The 18352-nt window shown below is 42.7% G+C and overlaps 1 protein-coding gene across 1 annotated transcript; it reads left to right on the top strand.

The window, feature by feature from the left end:
- The first annotated feature begins 132 nt into the window (after window positions 1-132).
- On the top strand, window positions 133-17823 carry Atg3 (Autophagy-related protein 3). The gene is made up of 9 exons (XM_037428960.2): window positions 133-367; window positions 496-537; window positions 1685-1805; window positions 3954-4064; window positions 5259-5314; window positions 11769-11903; window positions 13558-13728; window positions 16546-16673; window positions 16960-17823. The coding sequence occupies exons 1-9, from the start codon at window positions 296-298 to the stop codon at window positions 17108-17110; spliced, it is 987 nt and encodes a 328-aa protein (XP_037284857.2). The 5' UTR covers window positions 133-295; the 3' UTR covers window positions 17111-17823.
- The last annotated feature ends 529 nt before the right edge of the window (window positions 17824-18352 follow it).

Raw genomic sequence — 18352 nt, 5'->3', positions numbered from 1 at the left:
GGACAACTCACTCATCAGATGACAATATATGTTTTTTGTGTACTATAAATGTTAATTTTATTTGCAGCAGTAACTCTACAAAGTACGACGAAAACATTTATCCAAGCGCCAGCCAGCCAAATGAAGTCAAAGCCAAGTTACAGATTAGTCCGCAGCTGCAGCTGATTTTTCTCATATCGCCTTGATGACGGCATGTATGGGTGTGTTTCGTTCGCAGAGGCTGAGTGACACTTGTGATTTTCTCTAGACGCGCGCACCGGGACTTCTCGCACGCTAGTTTGACAGTTGCAGAGTCATGCAGAGCGTCATTAACACCGTGAAAGGCACGGCTCTCGGCTTCGCCGACAAGCTTACGCCGATCCTCAAGGTATTTTACGTACTGTACCACGTATCCTTTCTCGTGTCTCGCATTCACGCGACGTTGCATTCTCTGTGCACGCGCACAAACATCCGGTCGCTGTGGGATTTAAGAATTTTCCCCCCTTTTTTTTGCAGGAATCGAAGTTTAAGGAAACTGGGGTCATCACACCGGAAGAAGTAAGCACGTTCTCTCAACGCCTTCGTGACTGTCATTGCCACGACTGTCCGTGTTATCGCCATAACTCCTATATTTGTTCGAGCCGATATTTCCGCTCCGTGAAGAGTGGGGTCTGATCATATGTCCGGCAACCGCCCATTGTGCTGCCGGTCTTTTTGCGGGGATAAGTGCATTGCCGCATGCCGTTATGGGATTTCATACGTTGGCGTATGTTAACGCTGACGCTGCTTTGTGGATGTGTAGTGCGCGACATACCCAAGTATATTCGTACAAACTGCGTGATGACACTACAATTGAAACATGTTATCTAGCTACACAGCTGTCAGACTGTTAGCGGCATTTATCGATGTTTTTTTTTTTTCCGGAATACAAAGTGCAGGTTCGCGACGTGCATGTAATGGTTTTGCAAGTATTTTAATCAGGCTGTTAATTGTTGGCGGAGGTTGGGGGGGGGGGGGGGGGGTCAACTTGTTTTGTGCTGGTTTTGGCTAGCATATCCAGTGTGCGCTCCTTAATAAACAAACATAAATAAAGGTGTTATGCCGTTCTCCCTAACTACTTCCGTCAATGTGTACTGCTCGAAAACCAGAAAGAAGGCATGCATAATTTTTCAAGAAGACATGCATCAGTTAATCTGACCACGTAAATTGTATTATTTGGCTAGACGTGCTAGGCCGGTATAACATAGTGATTCCTCCTGGTCAACTATGCCTCTAATCAATCGTACGTTATAGCTGACAGAACCTGTTAATAGCGCAGGTGAAGTGGCACTTTGACAATTAACAAAACACAGCAAGGAATAGTATTAGCATATGATTATTGCATTGTTCCAGCCCTGTTTCTCTTATCTGTCACCATAGTAAACTGGCTGCATCAGTCCACTTAATTTGGATGAATGTTTCTTAGGTCGCTTCATTTTGCTCTCGCAAGCACATCTAAAGAAATGAATGCTAAAATTTTCATGCTGGTTGGTTTTGCAAAAAAAAAAAGAGGGATAAAAAAATGAGTTCTGTGAAGGCAAAGCATCTTGTGTTGGTGCACATTGAGGCAGGGCAGCACGGAAAACAAGAAAAGGAAAAACACAGCACTTTTTTCCACAGCGTTTATGAGCTAGCTAGCCACCTAAGAAACCTTGTCTTTGTGCAGTTTGTGCTTGCGGGAGACCACCTTGTGCACCACTGCCCAACTTGGCAATGGTCAGCTGGTGAAGGCCTGCCAGCAAAGTCCTACTTGCCACCTGACAAGCAGTTCCTTGTCACTCGGAATGGTATGTTATTGATCGTGTTTCATAGGCTCACAACTCGATATGTTTTTCGTGTAATTTCTATTTCAGGCGTCTACCTTTTAAGCGAGCGACTTCTGCTTTTGCAAGCGCTTTCTTGTTTGTTTTTTTAGCATCAATAAACAGTATATAAATGTCAAGCTGTGTAAACTTATAAGAATGCAGTGGCTGCCAAGTGTCTGTGCCAACACTTACTCCAAGAGAAATGTTCCTACTGCAGCTTGTTTTGCTTTTGCAGATAGGCTGCATGCCTGGGTAGATGTTAGCAGTAAGCAAAGTTTTTACTGTTGGTTGATTGCATATAATTCACCCATTATCTTTTTGATTATGCTACTCAAAAGCGAAGTCATGTCTGCTTAACAGTGTGTAATGTAGGAGCATTGTCACTTTCACACAGTGAAACCTTGCAATTCAGTGCTCAATATGTTGGTGTGCCAGCTGCCCATTTCCAAAGGATTTGTCTCTAATAGTTTGGGATGCTCTTAACTGGAGAACCAAGCCATTTGTTTTAGTAGGGTTCAGAAACAGAATACTTGAAAATGGTTCTATTTTTTATTGTAGCAAAGGTCGACAGCATTTGTAGTGTCTTAAGGTTTCAGCTGAGGAGGCACGTCTTCACCACTCCTCAACTTCAATTTTGCCTCTCCTCTTCGCACTTGCGTTCAGCCCGTCGGAACTCAACCCTGTTCTTGCTCACAGCTCCTGCTACCCTTCTCCATTCACCAGTGCCACATCTCGTGCATGTCAAATCGTAGTCCGGAAGGAGTACGATTTAGTGAATGCATATGCTGGCTTGTGGTTTCAGTTTGCCGCAGTTCACACATCGTGTTTGCTTAGTCGCCGAAAGTTTGCCAGCCTAAGTATTATGATCCCAGTTTGATTCCCGACCACGATTTCTGCATTTTACGAAAGCTAAGTACAAAGGCATGTGTGATGCTTAAATTTAGTGCTTGCTCGAGAGGTTCCGGGGGGTGAAAATTAATCTGGAGTTTTACTTTTCAGAGTGGCTGATAATCGTACTGTGTTATATGGCATGTAAAAAGCCCAGGGTTTCTTTTAAAATTTGGCACTCATAATGAACCAGGGAGCAAATGATTAAAGGAACCATGTAACACTTTTTGGCATGGTCAGAAAACGCTGCAGATCTTTAGCTGCAGCTCTTCAGAACATGTGCGCCAAACATAGCACAGCATGAAATTGCTTGCTTTTCTCCCAACAAATAATGCCATAATCCAAAATTACTGTGTCATAAACACAATAGGCGCAGCCATTGGCTGATTTGAGAATTGTGAGCTGAATCGCAACCGCGGCCACTGCAGAACTCTGTGACGTAGCCACACTCGTGATCGCTCTGAAGGTAAGCTGCCCATTCTGTGAAAGTGGTCAAAGCACTTGGAGTGTGCAGCAAATCACTGCATCTTAACATGTAGTTGATTGATTCTAAATTTTTGTGGCAATCAATTTGTCGGGTGATAAACTCCTTTAACCCATATATGCCCAAACTTGGGAAAATTAACAAAACTAATTTATTTCCCCAAAGTTATTGCTTCTACAACCTCGGAAAACAGAATAAGGCTTTGATTTTAAAAAAACACTTTTTCGAACAATGGTTTTGGAGCCGTCCTATATGTAGGACACCACTGTTTGACGCACTGCGAACAAAAAAACATTAGCGCCTATCACTGTCATATGAAAGTTACTGCACACCCAATAAGTAACAAACAATTGACAAAAATATCAGCAGCGTCGAGGTCAATTTGACTCTATATTACTTGTATTTTTTTTCCCAGTATGGTGCTCAGCTACATGCACGCGAAATAGCCATTTAGTGACTGCAAGCACGTTGCTATATGTAGCCCAGCGATCACCCAGACTTGCATGTGACAAAGACGGGGCATCATAAACACACCTTAGGTGGCGCTACCTTTTTTTACAGAAAAAACATGCAGTTACACTGAAAAGCCTCAGCATCCTGCATGTAGGACGGTGGGCATATATGGGTTAACGAAGGTATTTGATGATTATGTACTTGGAAAAGGGTTGCATAGTTGTTTTTTTTAACTCACCGGAGTGCTCTCGCCTGGCCGCTAAGTTCTTGCTGTTGACAACAAGTGGTTCTGTGTGGCATTTCAGTGCCGTGCTACAAGCGCTGCAAGCACATGGAGTACAGCATGGAGCATGAGAAGGTGCTCGAGGAAGAGGGTGATGAGGATGGAGGCTGGGTCGACACTCATCACTATGCAGGTGAGGACGGCCGGTGGCCCTACACCGCTGACTTGTGCATTTGCTGTCATTGGTAAATCCTTCTTACTAAGACACAAAGGACACTAGGACGTAGGCTGTAAATATGGACCAGTGTTTTTTTTAGCTGCTGAGCAATAAAGAGGAATGTCACTTTTCTGGAAGAGAGATCGGTAAAAGCGAAATTGTCAGAATTGTCAGAGTTGTTTAGTCTTGTGCATGGTTGTGAGAGGTGCACTTTTGTTATGAATAAATTTCAGGGTTCCACGAGGAACAAAACCCCAGCATTCTGCACGGAAATCGAGTATTCTACCACAGAGCCATGCCAGGTCGCAGAACTACTTTTCAAACAGACCCTAGTGCTCGTTAAACGTCAATTGTGATTGCAGTGCTGGCTATCAACTTTGCTTTGAAGCATGAAATAAGGGAAAGGCAAAAGAATTCCTATACTACTGTCACGAGTAATGGGCTTAAGGTCGCCACTCTCTCAACTTGTTGGCCATTAGTGTCTACTTTTTTTATTCTCTTTCTCAGTCTGTCCTTATTTGTATCTTTTAAGCTCTGAACTTTAAATTTTCTGCAATGGTTCATAAGACATCGTCAAAGAGACGGGCTTTTTTTTTGTCACTCTTTGAGCGTTATGACTCGGGTGTTCATGTTACCTCAACTTTAGTTCAGGTGAGTTAATTGTGTTTGTTGGTTATTTGTTGGTGTTTATTACATACCTTGCAGGTATGTAATACCTGTTTCTGTTCCAAATGTTCCTTTAAATAGAGCATTTCATGGTTGAAATAAAGCATACAAGTTTATGTAGTAAATTGTTTTCTTATTGAAAAATTTTTCTAAGTACGGGTTAACAAAGGCTACAATATTTCACTATGTGTCATTTAAATTTTCCCTACTCAAGCGGTGCTTGACCTATGGTAAGAATTATTTCAAGATTTCATAGTAACTTTTATTAAATTCTATTTGAAATTTTTTTTTATTTTTTGCTAGCCCAGATGCTCAAGTTTGGGTGCACGTTAAAGAACCCTAGGTCGTAGAAATTTCCGGAGGCCTCCACCACAGTGTCTCTCATAATCATATGGTGGTTTTGGGATGTTAAACCCCACATATCCATCTTAACATAGTATTATCATGGTAAACTTACTGTTGTTTAACATGCACAAAATATGCTTACTGTTTGATTGGTTTCAGATGCAGCAGCATCGGGGCTAGCCGAGCAGGTTCAGGAGATGACTCTTGAGCCGAGTGTAAGTGGATCTTAAAGTTGATGTTGATTGTAGTTGTCAGCAGAGGTTCAGTGAGGAAGCATTTTGCTTCTGTGCTTGTGTGATTTTCATGAAAGCGCCCTGCATACTAACCTGACGAAATGCTGAGATGCATTCTTAATCGAATGTTGTAGTGTCATTTGTAATGTGCTCTCATATGTTATGAACTTGCTTGCAGGTTGGGTGCAGATGAATATTTGCAGTTAACTAGACTTCATCTTCTTACAAGGATCTTTGGTTTTTGTCTATTGTTTAATTTTACACTTAACATACCTTTAGTGTAAAGCATGCATTCAGTTAGGCTAGTTGATTCACACTGAATAGTAAATGCAGTGGAGCCACGATTATACAACACCGAGGGGACCACGTAAAACTGTTGTATAATCCACACATTGTATAAATAGTCAAACCCCTTTATAAGAGACACGGACATAGGAGACAAATGGTTTTAAGAGACAACAGTTTGCCAACATTGAAATAGGTGTTGATAAGGAAACACATATGTTGTACCCAGCTTATAAAAGATTCCTAATGAGAAAAATAAGAATTGCTTCCCAGATATGTCTTTTACAAAGCGGTTCAACTGTATAAAAAACTAAAAATACAGTCAAATTCTAGCACAACAGAGTACGCTTCAGTGAAAGTTAAACTGCATGAAAGTTGTTTTGTTTTTGTTGTTTTTTTTTTTCCATTCTTTGTCGGTGTAAGGCTTCAGAATTCTCTCGAATACAAACTACTTCATGGCTGTGTTTTGACTTCAATGAATTATTTTGTGCTGTAAACGGGGGCAGAATTATTGAAATTCTCAGAAATGCTCTTTGGTGCCTTGACAAACCATGAACCTTAATAAAGAAACTGATAGGAAGCTGTGTGGAGCTTTGCAATTCGACATAATCAAAACTGAAAGCCACCATGCCACGATAGTGATGTCGATGCGGAGGTGCAGAGAAAACATTTTGATTCCCATTACTGCGTACGAACGTAACCTAATCTCTCTAACGCCGTATATTCGATTGTTTGTGTAAAGTTTGTGAAAATGGCTTCGATGTCAGGGATTGCTGGTTTGTGTACATACACACGAAATGGGAGTTGTGTGGCTAATGCCAGTAAGGTACAAGTGCGCACTGGGGAAATGGCTTGACTCGGGCTAGCTTCACTACGAGTTATTGCACGCCATTAAATGTAAACAACCGTGCCGCAGCCAGCAAAAAAGCTCCAAGTTTTGTCACTCAAAGACAAGGCTTGCATTATCACTCAGGCTGGAGAGAAGGTGCTCATTGCTAAAGATTTGGAATTTCCGCGAGCTCTGTCTCTCAGCAATGCAGAAGAGCTAAGAATGCAGTAAGCAATGCTCTAGCTTTGCTGATGTTGGCGAAGCATACAAAGTTGACCCAGTCAGTGCAGAAAGCCTTAGGCAAAGAACTCTATGCCTGGCTCATGGAAGCGCGGACCAAGTAAATCACCCTTAGCAGGAATATCGTATGGCAGAAAGTGTTGGAGTTTGCCTTCATTCTGGTGGTGTGTGAAGGTTTCATTGCGTTATCACTTGGAAAGAAGCATAAGCAGGTTAAGTTGACTTACTTTGGCATTGTAAAGGGTATGAGGTTGATGATGGCATCCCACCGCTGCCACCATTTGTCAAGGGCTCGAGGTCGATGGCAGGTACAGTGGGCTTCTTTAAGGTAGCTGGCTTCTTTGATGTCTTCCGACGCTTCAGGACTGACAGTGCTTTTGTGGCGATTTCGAGAACGCCCGAGGCAACGACGCGTATGTACCTCGCAGCTGAACGGCGCAGTCACGCATCATTCGCGATTTCAGCCTGCCTCTGTCAGGTTCGTGGAGGGGACCCGAGCAATGCGTGGGAAAGAGTGGCTATGCCCTCTTTGGGCTCGCTCTTGTGTGATATTTATCTATTCTGGCTTTTCTTCTAAGATCCCTTTGGCACTCCTGTCCCCGCAAAGCTTTAAATCTCCGGCGTGCATTCCGTCGCGTTTATGCGCGCTGTAGCTTTACTTCACGCCAGCCACAAAGGATTCTTCGTCGAACTGGCCGATGAGCTACCCTCTTTTCTTTCTTCCTGATGCTTGCTTCCTTCTTCTTGCCTTCGCTTTGTCGCGCGCGTACGCTTCACTCTACAGCGATGCTTGCGAACAACTTTTCCTGCACCGTTAGGAAATTGGCCTCGGGTTGCGTCATCGATGGTTTTACAGCTCAAGAGTGCTTCTGCACCACCTGCCACACTACTTTGGTGCTTCGATTTCTCGGCTCTGTCGCCTTGTCGGGCTGATTCACCTGTGCTAGCCCTGTACTGACGCGCGCCCTGCAGCGTTCTGTGGATAGAACAACAGGAGTACCGACGCCTTCTATGTGATTGCATCCACGAAGATACTGTTTTCGCTTTTTTTTTCATCCGGCGGCTCGGACGCATGCGAAGCTGTTTCGACGCTGCTGCAAAATTCTTAGGTCTGATTGCTTCGCTGATAAGTTTCGAATCTTTCTCAACACGCATAGTGCTGCTTGTCTCACTCGTGACTCTCACACGTCTCCTGCATCTGCGCCGCTTCTTGCGGCTCATTTCCGAGCCTCCTTCTCGCTTCTCAAGCTCACGAGCCCTTTCACAGCTTTCCTCAGCTGTCTCACACGTGCAGTCTAAATGATTTTCGAAAAAATCGTCTTTTTCACACTCTAGACTGACGGACAGGTTAACACACGTCGTAAAAATGCAGCTGTTTCCCTCCGAACAATCTCGCTCGCATTCCTGGGAGCTGTCTGCAACTGCACTGTTACCGTCACGCTCTACATTTGCTGCTTCTGAGCTTTCTCCGGTATTCTTGATCACTTCGACCTCATTTGCAAAATCCAGCATCGCAACAACCACAGTTGAGGTCTGTACTAGTTTCTCTACAGCTATCCTAGCTGTTTCGCTAGCATTCAATTGGCACAGCACCTCGTCGCATTCGCTCTGACCTTTAGTGGCCTCTCTCATTAAAGCAGCATCTTTCACAGCTCTCAAACTCAGTTCGTCTTCGAACCTGCTGCACTCTTTGCATGTGCTAGCCTTCTCTATAGCTCTGAACTGCACCTCACTCATTTGATCATCGCACTTCTCATGCGCTACAGTTGCGGATGGCTGAAGCTCCTGCCGCATTGCCTCAACTTTCTGTTTCAATAGTTCAATCTCCAAGTCGAGTGCTTGATCACGCTCTTTTCTATCTCTTCTTTCCTGATCTTCTCTTTCTTTTTCTTCTCATCTCTTTCTCTTTTCTGTTTATCGAAAGTCTCTACCGTGTTTTTAATCTCCTCCTCACTGGCTTTTTGTGAGATCAGCCTCACAATCTGTGTCCTGCGCATTCCTTCCTCTACTTCAATGCCTAGATGCTTACTCATAGCCAAAAGTTCATCTCTCAGCATTGACCTCCACGCCATGATTGCCGTTGTACTTTGGTCCTGAATCTCACAAATTGGGTGATCCCTCTAACTCACAAACAGGTGATCCCCTAATGTCACACAAATCAGCGTCTATCAACTCACACAAAATGAAGCCTGGAAAGTCAAAGCGAAGATCAAGCACTCACCAGAGCACAGCACCATGTCGTGAAGTTCATCTCACCACCGCCAACCAGTTGTAAAGGGTATGAGGTTGATGATGGCATCCCACCACTACCACCAGTTGTCAAGGGCTCGAGGTCGATGACAGGAACGACAGGCTCCTTTAAGGTAGCTGGCTGTCCACCGTCATCCGCATAGCTGATCTTCGCCAGTAAGGAGACGCGTTCGTAAGAGAGATGAAACGAAGGTTTATCTACATGATAGATGAAACAACTACAGAGATACAACAGAGATTCAGTTCATGATACCGCTTGTGATTCAGCTCCTATTTGCACAATGTCTTTGGCTTTTACAGCCCGCCGTCTCCTTACACGGAGGTCGAAAGGAGGCGGTCACCACTCTTGCCACAAAGCAGGTGACGAAGTATATGTGATTCACCCTCCAAAAAGGGTGCAGATATTGCACCACTCGGCTGGGTAAAGCGCTCCAATGGTAACGGGAACACACCACACAAAGATGCACCCGGCCCACGCGTTGAAGGCACCGCAGGGTGAGGAGGTAGAGTCCGGAAAGTGAAAGTTGAGCTCCTCCGGGGACATGGCTGCTTTCAGCTACAGGCTTTTAGAACTCTCTCCAACATGGCAGTCCAATCGCTCAATCCTGGGGACGGCTTCTTCGACGTCTTCCCACGCTTCAGGACTGACGGTGCTTTTGTGGCGATTTCGCTTCGGCGAAGACAATAGCCGAATCAAGAGGTCGACTTAATGAGACCAGCCACAGTGGCACCGTCCCGCGCTGTTTGAGCCCATTCAACAAAAGGTTTGCCTCGCGAAACTTTCGTTGAGATCCGACTGCTTCCTGGAACATCTACAAGACAGCGTCTTGCAGACTGGGCGCCGATAAGGTTGAAAGCATCCTAGCAGACCGGCTTGTGCACAATGGCGTCTGCCCAGACGAATTGCCGGGCCAAACGTAAGAGCATAAAGATTGCAGGCTTTTCACGTACGTGAGACACATGTCACATATTTTTTTCTATCATATTGCTGCTACAAAATTTTTTGCCTGCCACGTTCAATTTGTTGCAGCAGGATTCAGCTGTATACACAATTACCCTTGGCCAAAACATGTGCGCAGAGTGCTTAAAAAGTACTGCTGAACAAAGCTGCACTTCTAGATTAAAGGGGCAGACTGGTCTTAGAAATTTTTTGTTTAGTTCTTCAGTGATCTTAATCAAACTGCACCGAATTATGCAGTTTTTTCTGCTGATTTCAAGTATTTAATTAGTTTTCTTGGCACTCGTCTTGTTTCTGAAATAACTTAAGGTCACCCCCTATTGTTTAAGGCCGCCATAGAAAAAAGTGCGTAATTGAAAGTGATATTTAAGATATGCCAACATAGGCTAATGACTATAGATTGAAAGTATGAAAGAGTTTTTTTTTTTTGTTTCTGGGCCTTTAGTTATATTATAGCAAAATGAACTATACATTTTTAAAAGCAGTTGGAATTGTGTTACAATTTTGATGAGTAGTTAATTAAAAAGGCTTGTGCTCTAAATTCTGCTCCCATACTTGCATTAAACGTGTATACAGCTTTTCATTGCAAAAATAATTATTGTTGTGCCTGCCCTAGCTGCAGAGATATTGAGGCCTCAAATGGAACAGTCATAAGTTTACTTTTTTGAGAGAATCGGAAAAAACTGAAAACGCACAGCTTCTTCAAAAAGCAGCAATCATGGTGCGCATGTTTTGCAATCCTCATAAGGGTACTCATAAATTCATAGCAGAGCTTCTAACACAGGTCCCGGTAAATCATAAAAAAGCCTTGAAGTCGGTTCCCCATTTTTTGCAGGTTCTGCATGTTAACAGCGCCAAGAATCTGGACATTTAGAATGACATTACAAAAAAATTACCACTTCCTGGTGTTTCAAAATTTGCAGTGAGATAGAAAAATACTCGCAGAAAGGAAATATATCAATTTTAAAAAATGAATTTTTCGGTCACTTCTTGGTCCCAAAGACCAGTCTGCCCCGTTAAATTATCTTTCAAAATAACAGAGAACCGTTTGATTGGAACTAGGAGCCATTTCATTGGAGGTAGGAGCAGACTGTTATTCTCACCTTAAAAAAAAAAAAAAGGAATCAAATGCACTTCTTTCCAAAATGACGAGTCCCAAAATTTTCTGCGTGGAAAAGCGAAACTGAAATCATATTGGCAACAGCCTCCCGTCCGAGCGGTGATATACATTGTCATCGCTATTGCAAAGTAGCGATGGTAATTTGCCGCCTTACATATGAATGCCAATATCAAGGGAGAATTAGTATTTCGCTTGCTGAAGATAGTTGTGAGCACGATGTCTGTGGCTGTGAGTAGTGCAGACAAAAGAGGGGATCTTCAGCTGCACGTTGACTTGGAAGAGTTTCCATGAGCCGAAAACTGGTCAACATCCAGACCTAGAAGACGAGTCTTTTGAAGAGCTTAATCTACTCTATGCACATCGAGCTTGCCTAGGTTATGGCACTGGAACATGCACACAATTGAGTTATATCCAGAAGCAATCTGGAAGCCGAGAAAACTGGATCACGGAAGAAAATGGAATGCCACAAGGATAAGTTTTGCATTCCTGAATTGTCCTTTCCTCTCTTTTATCTAACTTTCATTATAAATGCACATCAGTTTCATGTTAGACGCTTATTTTTATATGCCTTTCGAGCTATATGCAGCTCTCACTGCATAGGTCATATGTTCTAGCGCATCAGCATAGTGGCCACAAGTGTCATAGCCTGAGCAATTTCTCTGCGCACATCTCTTTGCAATCACTACTGCTCTGTGAAGTATGTTTCGGATGGCTTATCTGAGCTTGACTCATTTCTTTGCTGCTATTTTCACAGAAACCTGCATCAACGTTGACTGCAACCCAGAGGCTAGGCTGTGGGGATGATGACGATGATGACGACGGTGATGATGAAGAGGCTGCTGACATGGATGCCTTTGTGGAGAGTGGACTTTTGGATGCAGAAGACACGGTGCGTTTTCAGTTTCTCAGATCCACCTGAAATAATTTATGTTAGCATTTCAGGTTTCTTGGCCTGTTTTAGCTCATAATGACGGCCACGCAAGACACTCCTTAATTTTTCTCCCACAGTTTTATACACCCAACAGGTGGCATATTCTGTTGCTTTTAATAAGAAAGGCACATTTGGCATCAACCACCTCACACCTTTGCACTTTGGCAACAAGATCTTGCTAGTCTCACTGCCTGTTGATAAATCTAGGATAAACTTCAAGTTAAGAGTTGCTTAAAGAATTCTTCTGTCGGCTTAGCAGATGGTCCTTATGAAGACAGCGCCCCGCCGCGGTGGTCTAGTGACTAAGGTACTCGACTGCTGACCCACAGGTCGCGTGATCGAATCCCGGCTGTGGCGGCTGCATTTCCGATGGAGGCAGAAATGTTGTAGGCTTGTGTGCTCAGATTTGGGTGCACATTAAAGAACCCCAGGTGGTCGAAATTTTCAGAGCCCTTTACTACGGCGTCTCTCATAATAATATGGTTGTTTTGGGATGTTAAACCCCACATATCAATCTTATTAAGACAGCACTTTTCTTCTGCCTGTAAAACCTTATAAATAGGTGTGCTTCTTTGGTTGACCTTTTTGGTTATTTCCACTGTCGTGCGACCTTTTTCCACCAAAGAGATTGCCACTAGTACATTTGCTAATGGAGGTCTCTTCAATAGGTCTCATGTAACGTCTCGCGTGATGTCCTATTGTGATCCTTGAAGTGTCAATAATTAATGTTCTACCTAGTTCGTCCAGGATATAAAAAGTAAGCTGCCTAGCTATCGCCGCCCACTGAAGTCAACAATTGTTCCTCTAGTAAGAAAACTATTTATAAAAAAGTGAGCAGGTGTTCCATGTTTTAGTGCATATAGGATCCATTGCAATTGTAGCCAACATTGGAAACAGTATAAATCGGCAATTAAAAAGAAAGCCCTACTGGAAATTAATGGACAGTGCCTTGGAAATGTTTGTGAAGCTCTGCATGACCTTACACTGACGAAAAAAAACAATTAAAATGCGGGAGCTACACTGGTGATGCGAAGACTGATAAAGCAGTAGGATTGGTGGTGTTTCCCTCTTCTGTTCCCACCCTCCTGCTTCCCATCCCCACTCATTACTATACTGTACCGCGCGTGGCTACGCTCCTCTTTTATTTTTATTTTTTGTATTTCTGTTTCTTTCTTTGTCTTTCTATTTTTCTCTCTCTCTTTGTCTTTCTGCCTACTTGTTCTTTCACCTGTAAAAATTATTGCATCTCATGCCGAACAAATCAGCGCCCATGTTCTGGGAGCAAAGCAGATGATGGGGAAAGGGCAAAGAGAGCATGTGCTGGCTTATTATTATAATAGTTTGCTGGTGTCACCGTACAGTATAACAAAAAGCTTAGCAGTTTCGTATTAAAAAGATTTTTTTAAAAACACTTACCCATAATATTGTGGTTTTCCATGTTTTCGTCTGTGCAGATTACCTTTCCGTTGAGCCTAAAGCATTCTACTTAGCCACCGTGTTGCTTTAACAGCAACGTAATGTTCAATACTTCTTTTTCCGCAGTTGTCCTTGCAAAGCTGCCCGTTTAACTGTAGGGCAATACGCGTCATCTTCCACTCATCTGTCTATCCAGGCAGCTGTTGTGAAGAACGCCGAGGCAACAGACAAGTCTCTCAATGCTGGAGGTGAGGGCGAACCTGGCTCTTTAGACGGTGCCATCGTGAGCACCCGCACCTACGACCTCAACATCACCTATGACAACTACTACCGCACTCCACGACTCTGGCTATATGGCTATGATGAGGTATGATCTCATGTGTAAAGTGATTTTGGAATAAAATGCAACAGCAAAACTCAATTCATCAAAACTACCTTGTAGATATGTATCTAGGTGCGAACCGCGAATAGGGCAAACCACTTGACATCCACTTAAATCTGTATCAGTTTTCTTGTATCAGTGTACTACAAACGGGTTGTCAATTTTCTTCTTCGTAACGCTCCCTCCACCTTGCCGAAAAGCGTAGCATTAATTTGCCCTGTTCAATTTCGATTACTTGGTTGTTAATTCCTCCTTGGACTGCCTTGCGGTGACCTGAATTAGTCGAAGGACAGCTCCTGACTGAGGTTGGTTCGTAGCAAGGAGGTTCAAAAAAATTTGGGAGTGTAAGCTCTCGTGATGCCTTGCCGTTAGGGGTGTGCTGGGGGGCATAAGAAATTTCGAATATTTTTTCAATATTGTTTGCTATTCAATTCAATTGGCGTTGGAATTTCACTTGTTAAGCTTCCCATACAGAAATAGTCTACGTCCAATAAAAAGTGGCCCCTTTGGAGTTTTAGTATGCTTCACCTCATTACATTTTTGTATTGCGGCAAAGCTGTCTTTTAGGTTCTGCTACGGCCGCAGATGTATTGACTCAAAAAACCACTAGTTCATACGTGGAGATGATAGAGGTGACAGAAATGGGAACTCAATTCATTCTGTTTTTGATTGGAAATTTCAGCAGGAGGTCCATAAAATTGGATGCAGAATATTTCTAGCACATAAAATTTCAGATGTTCATATATAATGATGTCAACAAGGCATATTTAGAACTACAGATTCGAAGTGGAGCACACCCTTGTCCACCACATCAGTTGAACTTCCGCAGAAGTTGAAAGAGGAGAGGCTGGGGCTATTGCACGTTTACCTTTAATATGTAAAGTGTTAGCAACACTTTGGTTGCCTCAACTCATGTACATAAAAACATTTCAGCCTCTGGATTATGTCATTCTTTATAAGCCAACTATGAAATACCACCCCGCCTGCGCTTGATCTACTTAGCCAAGAGAAACACCTTTATGTTGCTATCTCATAAGAATATGCGTAAGGGTTCTCTTCAACTTTTTCTGCTATTTCGCCTCAAAGTATTAGAACAATATTCCATTGGAGTTGCACTTGCAATTAAGTATTCGAAGTTGCTTTGCACTGAGAATTTAGCCATTTACACAGCTCTACTTATCGTAAAAGGTAAAGCCAGCTTTTACTCCCAATACTCTCAGAAACATGCTTTTGGGTGGTGCCTACTTAAATATCCAAGTGGTTTTGTTCTGATATTGTAAATGCTAGGTCAATTACCGTTGAAGCTCGTTCATTCAAATGCAGTTAACATGAATTTGCAGTTAATTCAATCTGGTGTCTTAGTCCCGGCATAGACCTTTGTATGTTTTTTTTTTCACCTATTTCAATGGGGAAAACTCCTATATTTACTAAATGGTACCCAAGCAAGACGATAACACAAAAGAACACAGAAAACACAGGCGCCGATAAAAACCCATGATAATTTAAATGCGTTGATATCCACAATAATTCGTTCAAACTACGTTTACATCACTCCTCGCAGAAGTTGACTCAGAGTGATTACAGTTTGGTGCCAAACAAAACCAAATTTACTGGAGATGCAAAACAACGTGGTGCTGCCACGCTTGACGTGTTTCTCTGGTGCATGTGCACCATCTCTCTTCCATGTGCCCGAAATACCTGTGGTACGATGTCCCTTCTGTCTAGTGTCAGCCAGCTAATTTGTACTCTGCTTACTAAGTTGAACTATTTTATGGGCCCTTCGAGCACGAGTTGACAGGTTTTTATTGCATAATAGAAAAGATTGCTGTTCCTTATGAAAGTAACATATTGAGATTACTATTAAGGGCTTAATTTCTAATAGAATTTGTCAAGAGTTTTAAGCTTGCCAAGGAAACCAGTACCACAAAGACACATGCTGAGCGGTATTTGCGCTGAACATTGAACATGTAGGCCGTTTAAGTAAATTGTTCCCTTTTTCTTCCTGAACGCTGAGGTTTTATCATGCCCCTACTCGGATGACGGCTGCATCTGTCATTTTTCGGGTGGCTAAGCTTCACTCTTCTGGTGTTATTTACAGTCCAGCAATGGTTGTTAAATCCTCCGTGTTTCAGAGCAATCAAGTTCTACAAATAAATGGCTATCAATTTTCTCTTTCACAGCCCTTCCTCCACCTTGCAGGACTCTGCAAAACTGATATGCCTATGGTAGCATACTGCCTCCAAAATTTCAAGTTCACATAAAAGCTAACCACGAAAGGTGTAACAAGCTGAAAAATATATGACACCATGTTTTCTAATGTAGTACACAGATTGATGTGCCAGCTTTGGCAGTTTTAAAATTGTGGCAGTTAATTTTCTGACAGAAAATTTCACCAGTTTGTGCAAGGCTGTGGCTAGTCTTCTTTTAGCCCCATTGTCAAATCTGTTAGCCACTTTTCTTAATTAGCTTGGCCAAATTTAGCTAGGGCACTCTGTAAATTTACCTATGGCATTTGAAGGTGTGCTTCTTGCATAGTTTAAATATTTGTTTTGGGTAGTCTATCTGGCTGTTCCATGTTTAAGTGACATTGTAAGGCCATTGCTTACAATTAGCATTTCATTTTGCAAAGCCTGTTTTGTCACTTTGTGTTGAGAACCCAGCACTATCACTTGACATCGGTTGGGAACACCTTCGGCGTGAAAACAATAGGGGCAACTTGTGTACAGCATATCTTGTAAATGGGACCTATAGGACCGCCTTTTTTGGACTCTAATTACCCTGTTGTGATGTCTTTTTGTGCAGAACCGACAGCCTCTGAGCATGGAGGCCATGTATGAGGACATCAGCCAGGACCATGCCAAAAAGACGGTCACCATGGAAGCCCACCCTCATTTGCCAGGACCTCCGATGGCCTCTGTCCACCCTTGCAGGTATGAACCTCGAATGGCATGGGACAGTGTCAAAATGTGCTAGCTGCTGCAGAACAGTCCCGTTTCAAATTCACTCTAAGTAATGTTGCACTATAGGCAGTCAGTCTTTCTTTCACAAAAAAAAAAGCAACCTCCTATTGTCTTTTGCTTCTACACTTCATGTGTGCTGGTATACGACTCACAAATGCTAATGTGCATCTTTTGTAGTCGTGCAAAACTTTGTTGAATATTATGGCGTGAGAATGTCTTCCGTGTGTGTTTTCCTTCCATCTTCTTTTGACACCAGGCATGCTGAGGTGATGAAGAAGATAATCCAGACTGTGACTGAAGGCGGCGGTGAACTGGGCGTCCACATGTACCTGATCGTGTTCCTTAAGTTTGTGCAAGCTGTCATTCCTACCATAGAGTACGACTACACCCAGAACTTCGCCATGTGATACTCGGGCACTTGATGGAACCGTGCTCATTTTAAATTACTGTTTGGAAACTGCGGGGTACAGACAATGCTCACTTTCTTTCTTTTTGTGAACCGTATTCCCATTGTTTCAGCATAGTAGGGTGCAGCACTTCTGTGAACCTGCGTTTGCAGTAAAGCACTGCTGTGGAAGATGCATGTTTTGTCTCTACCTTGGTTGTATTCTATCAGTCTAGTTTGTGGCTCTCTATAAATGCATGTGGTGGGCTTGGGCCAATTTGTGTGGAAGATCATCGAGCATCTCAATGCACAGTTTTTGTATCTGGAAAATACCTACTTGATCAGTTGTCTGTGCCCCCAAAAGTTCCTACTTTACTTTTGAAAGTGTTTTAAGGTATTGTATAAGGCGATCGAGAGGTTGTTATTGTAAAGTATAACAATGGCACATTCGTTGCTGCAGCTTATGAACTCTAATATACAGATGCTAGTTGCACTTCATTGCTCACTTGCCAGGAAGACAACAGATTAGAATGAACTTGTAGAAGAAAATGTGATAAACGGCGTTTATCTCTACAAGCAATCTTCTCTGAGAATGGTTTGATATCTTCTTGTTGCAAAGTGCCCTCGTCTTTTTGCCTGTTGCAAGGGCATGCATCTTGCCTGCAAAATCTATTCACTGGCAATTTTAGAATTCTCACTGTGATTTTTGGAAATAAAGACAATGATGCAAATGAATGGTGTAATACGTCTCAAGTTGTCTGCCTGCCTCAAATGTGGCTTTATTTGCTTAAAGACGTTCGACATATACTTTATTTAGTTAATCTTTTATAGGGCTGAAAAAACGTGTGCAAATTAACTGATTGCTGAATCAAGACTCGAGAAAATGTTACAAAATATAGGTTACATCAATACACTTTCCTTTTTTTTTTTGCAACTATATAAATTCTGTGCTTATCTTGTATAAAAGCGGATAGAAGCTAAAATTTTTGTCATCCTGCGACTTTGTTCTCAGTGTGACCACAGTGTTTAATTAGCACAACAAGTGCTTTTAAAGCTTCCCTTGTTATGTACTACCACCATGTGCATGTGACGAACTGATAGCTCATCAGGATGTAACAAACGAGTCTTATGCCAGCATGCCGTCCGCAGCTGAAAGCTCTTCACCTTAAACAGCCTCCTCCATGTTTGAGTCTTGTGACATTGTGCGTGTATTGCATTAAGTTACAAAAAATTTCCCGAGTGCCACATCCACATGTGGATAGCA

Source organism: Rhipicephalus microplus, chromosome 1 (assembly GCF_043290135.1).
Source record: "Rhipicephalus microplus isolate Deutch F79 chromosome 1, USDA_Rmic, whole genome shotgun sequence".
Taxonomy (NCBI): domain Eukaryota; kingdom Metazoa; phylum Arthropoda; class Arachnida; order Ixodida; family Ixodidae; genus Rhipicephalus; species Rhipicephalus microplus.
This window is presented reverse-complemented; position numbering and strand designations above follow the sequence as displayed.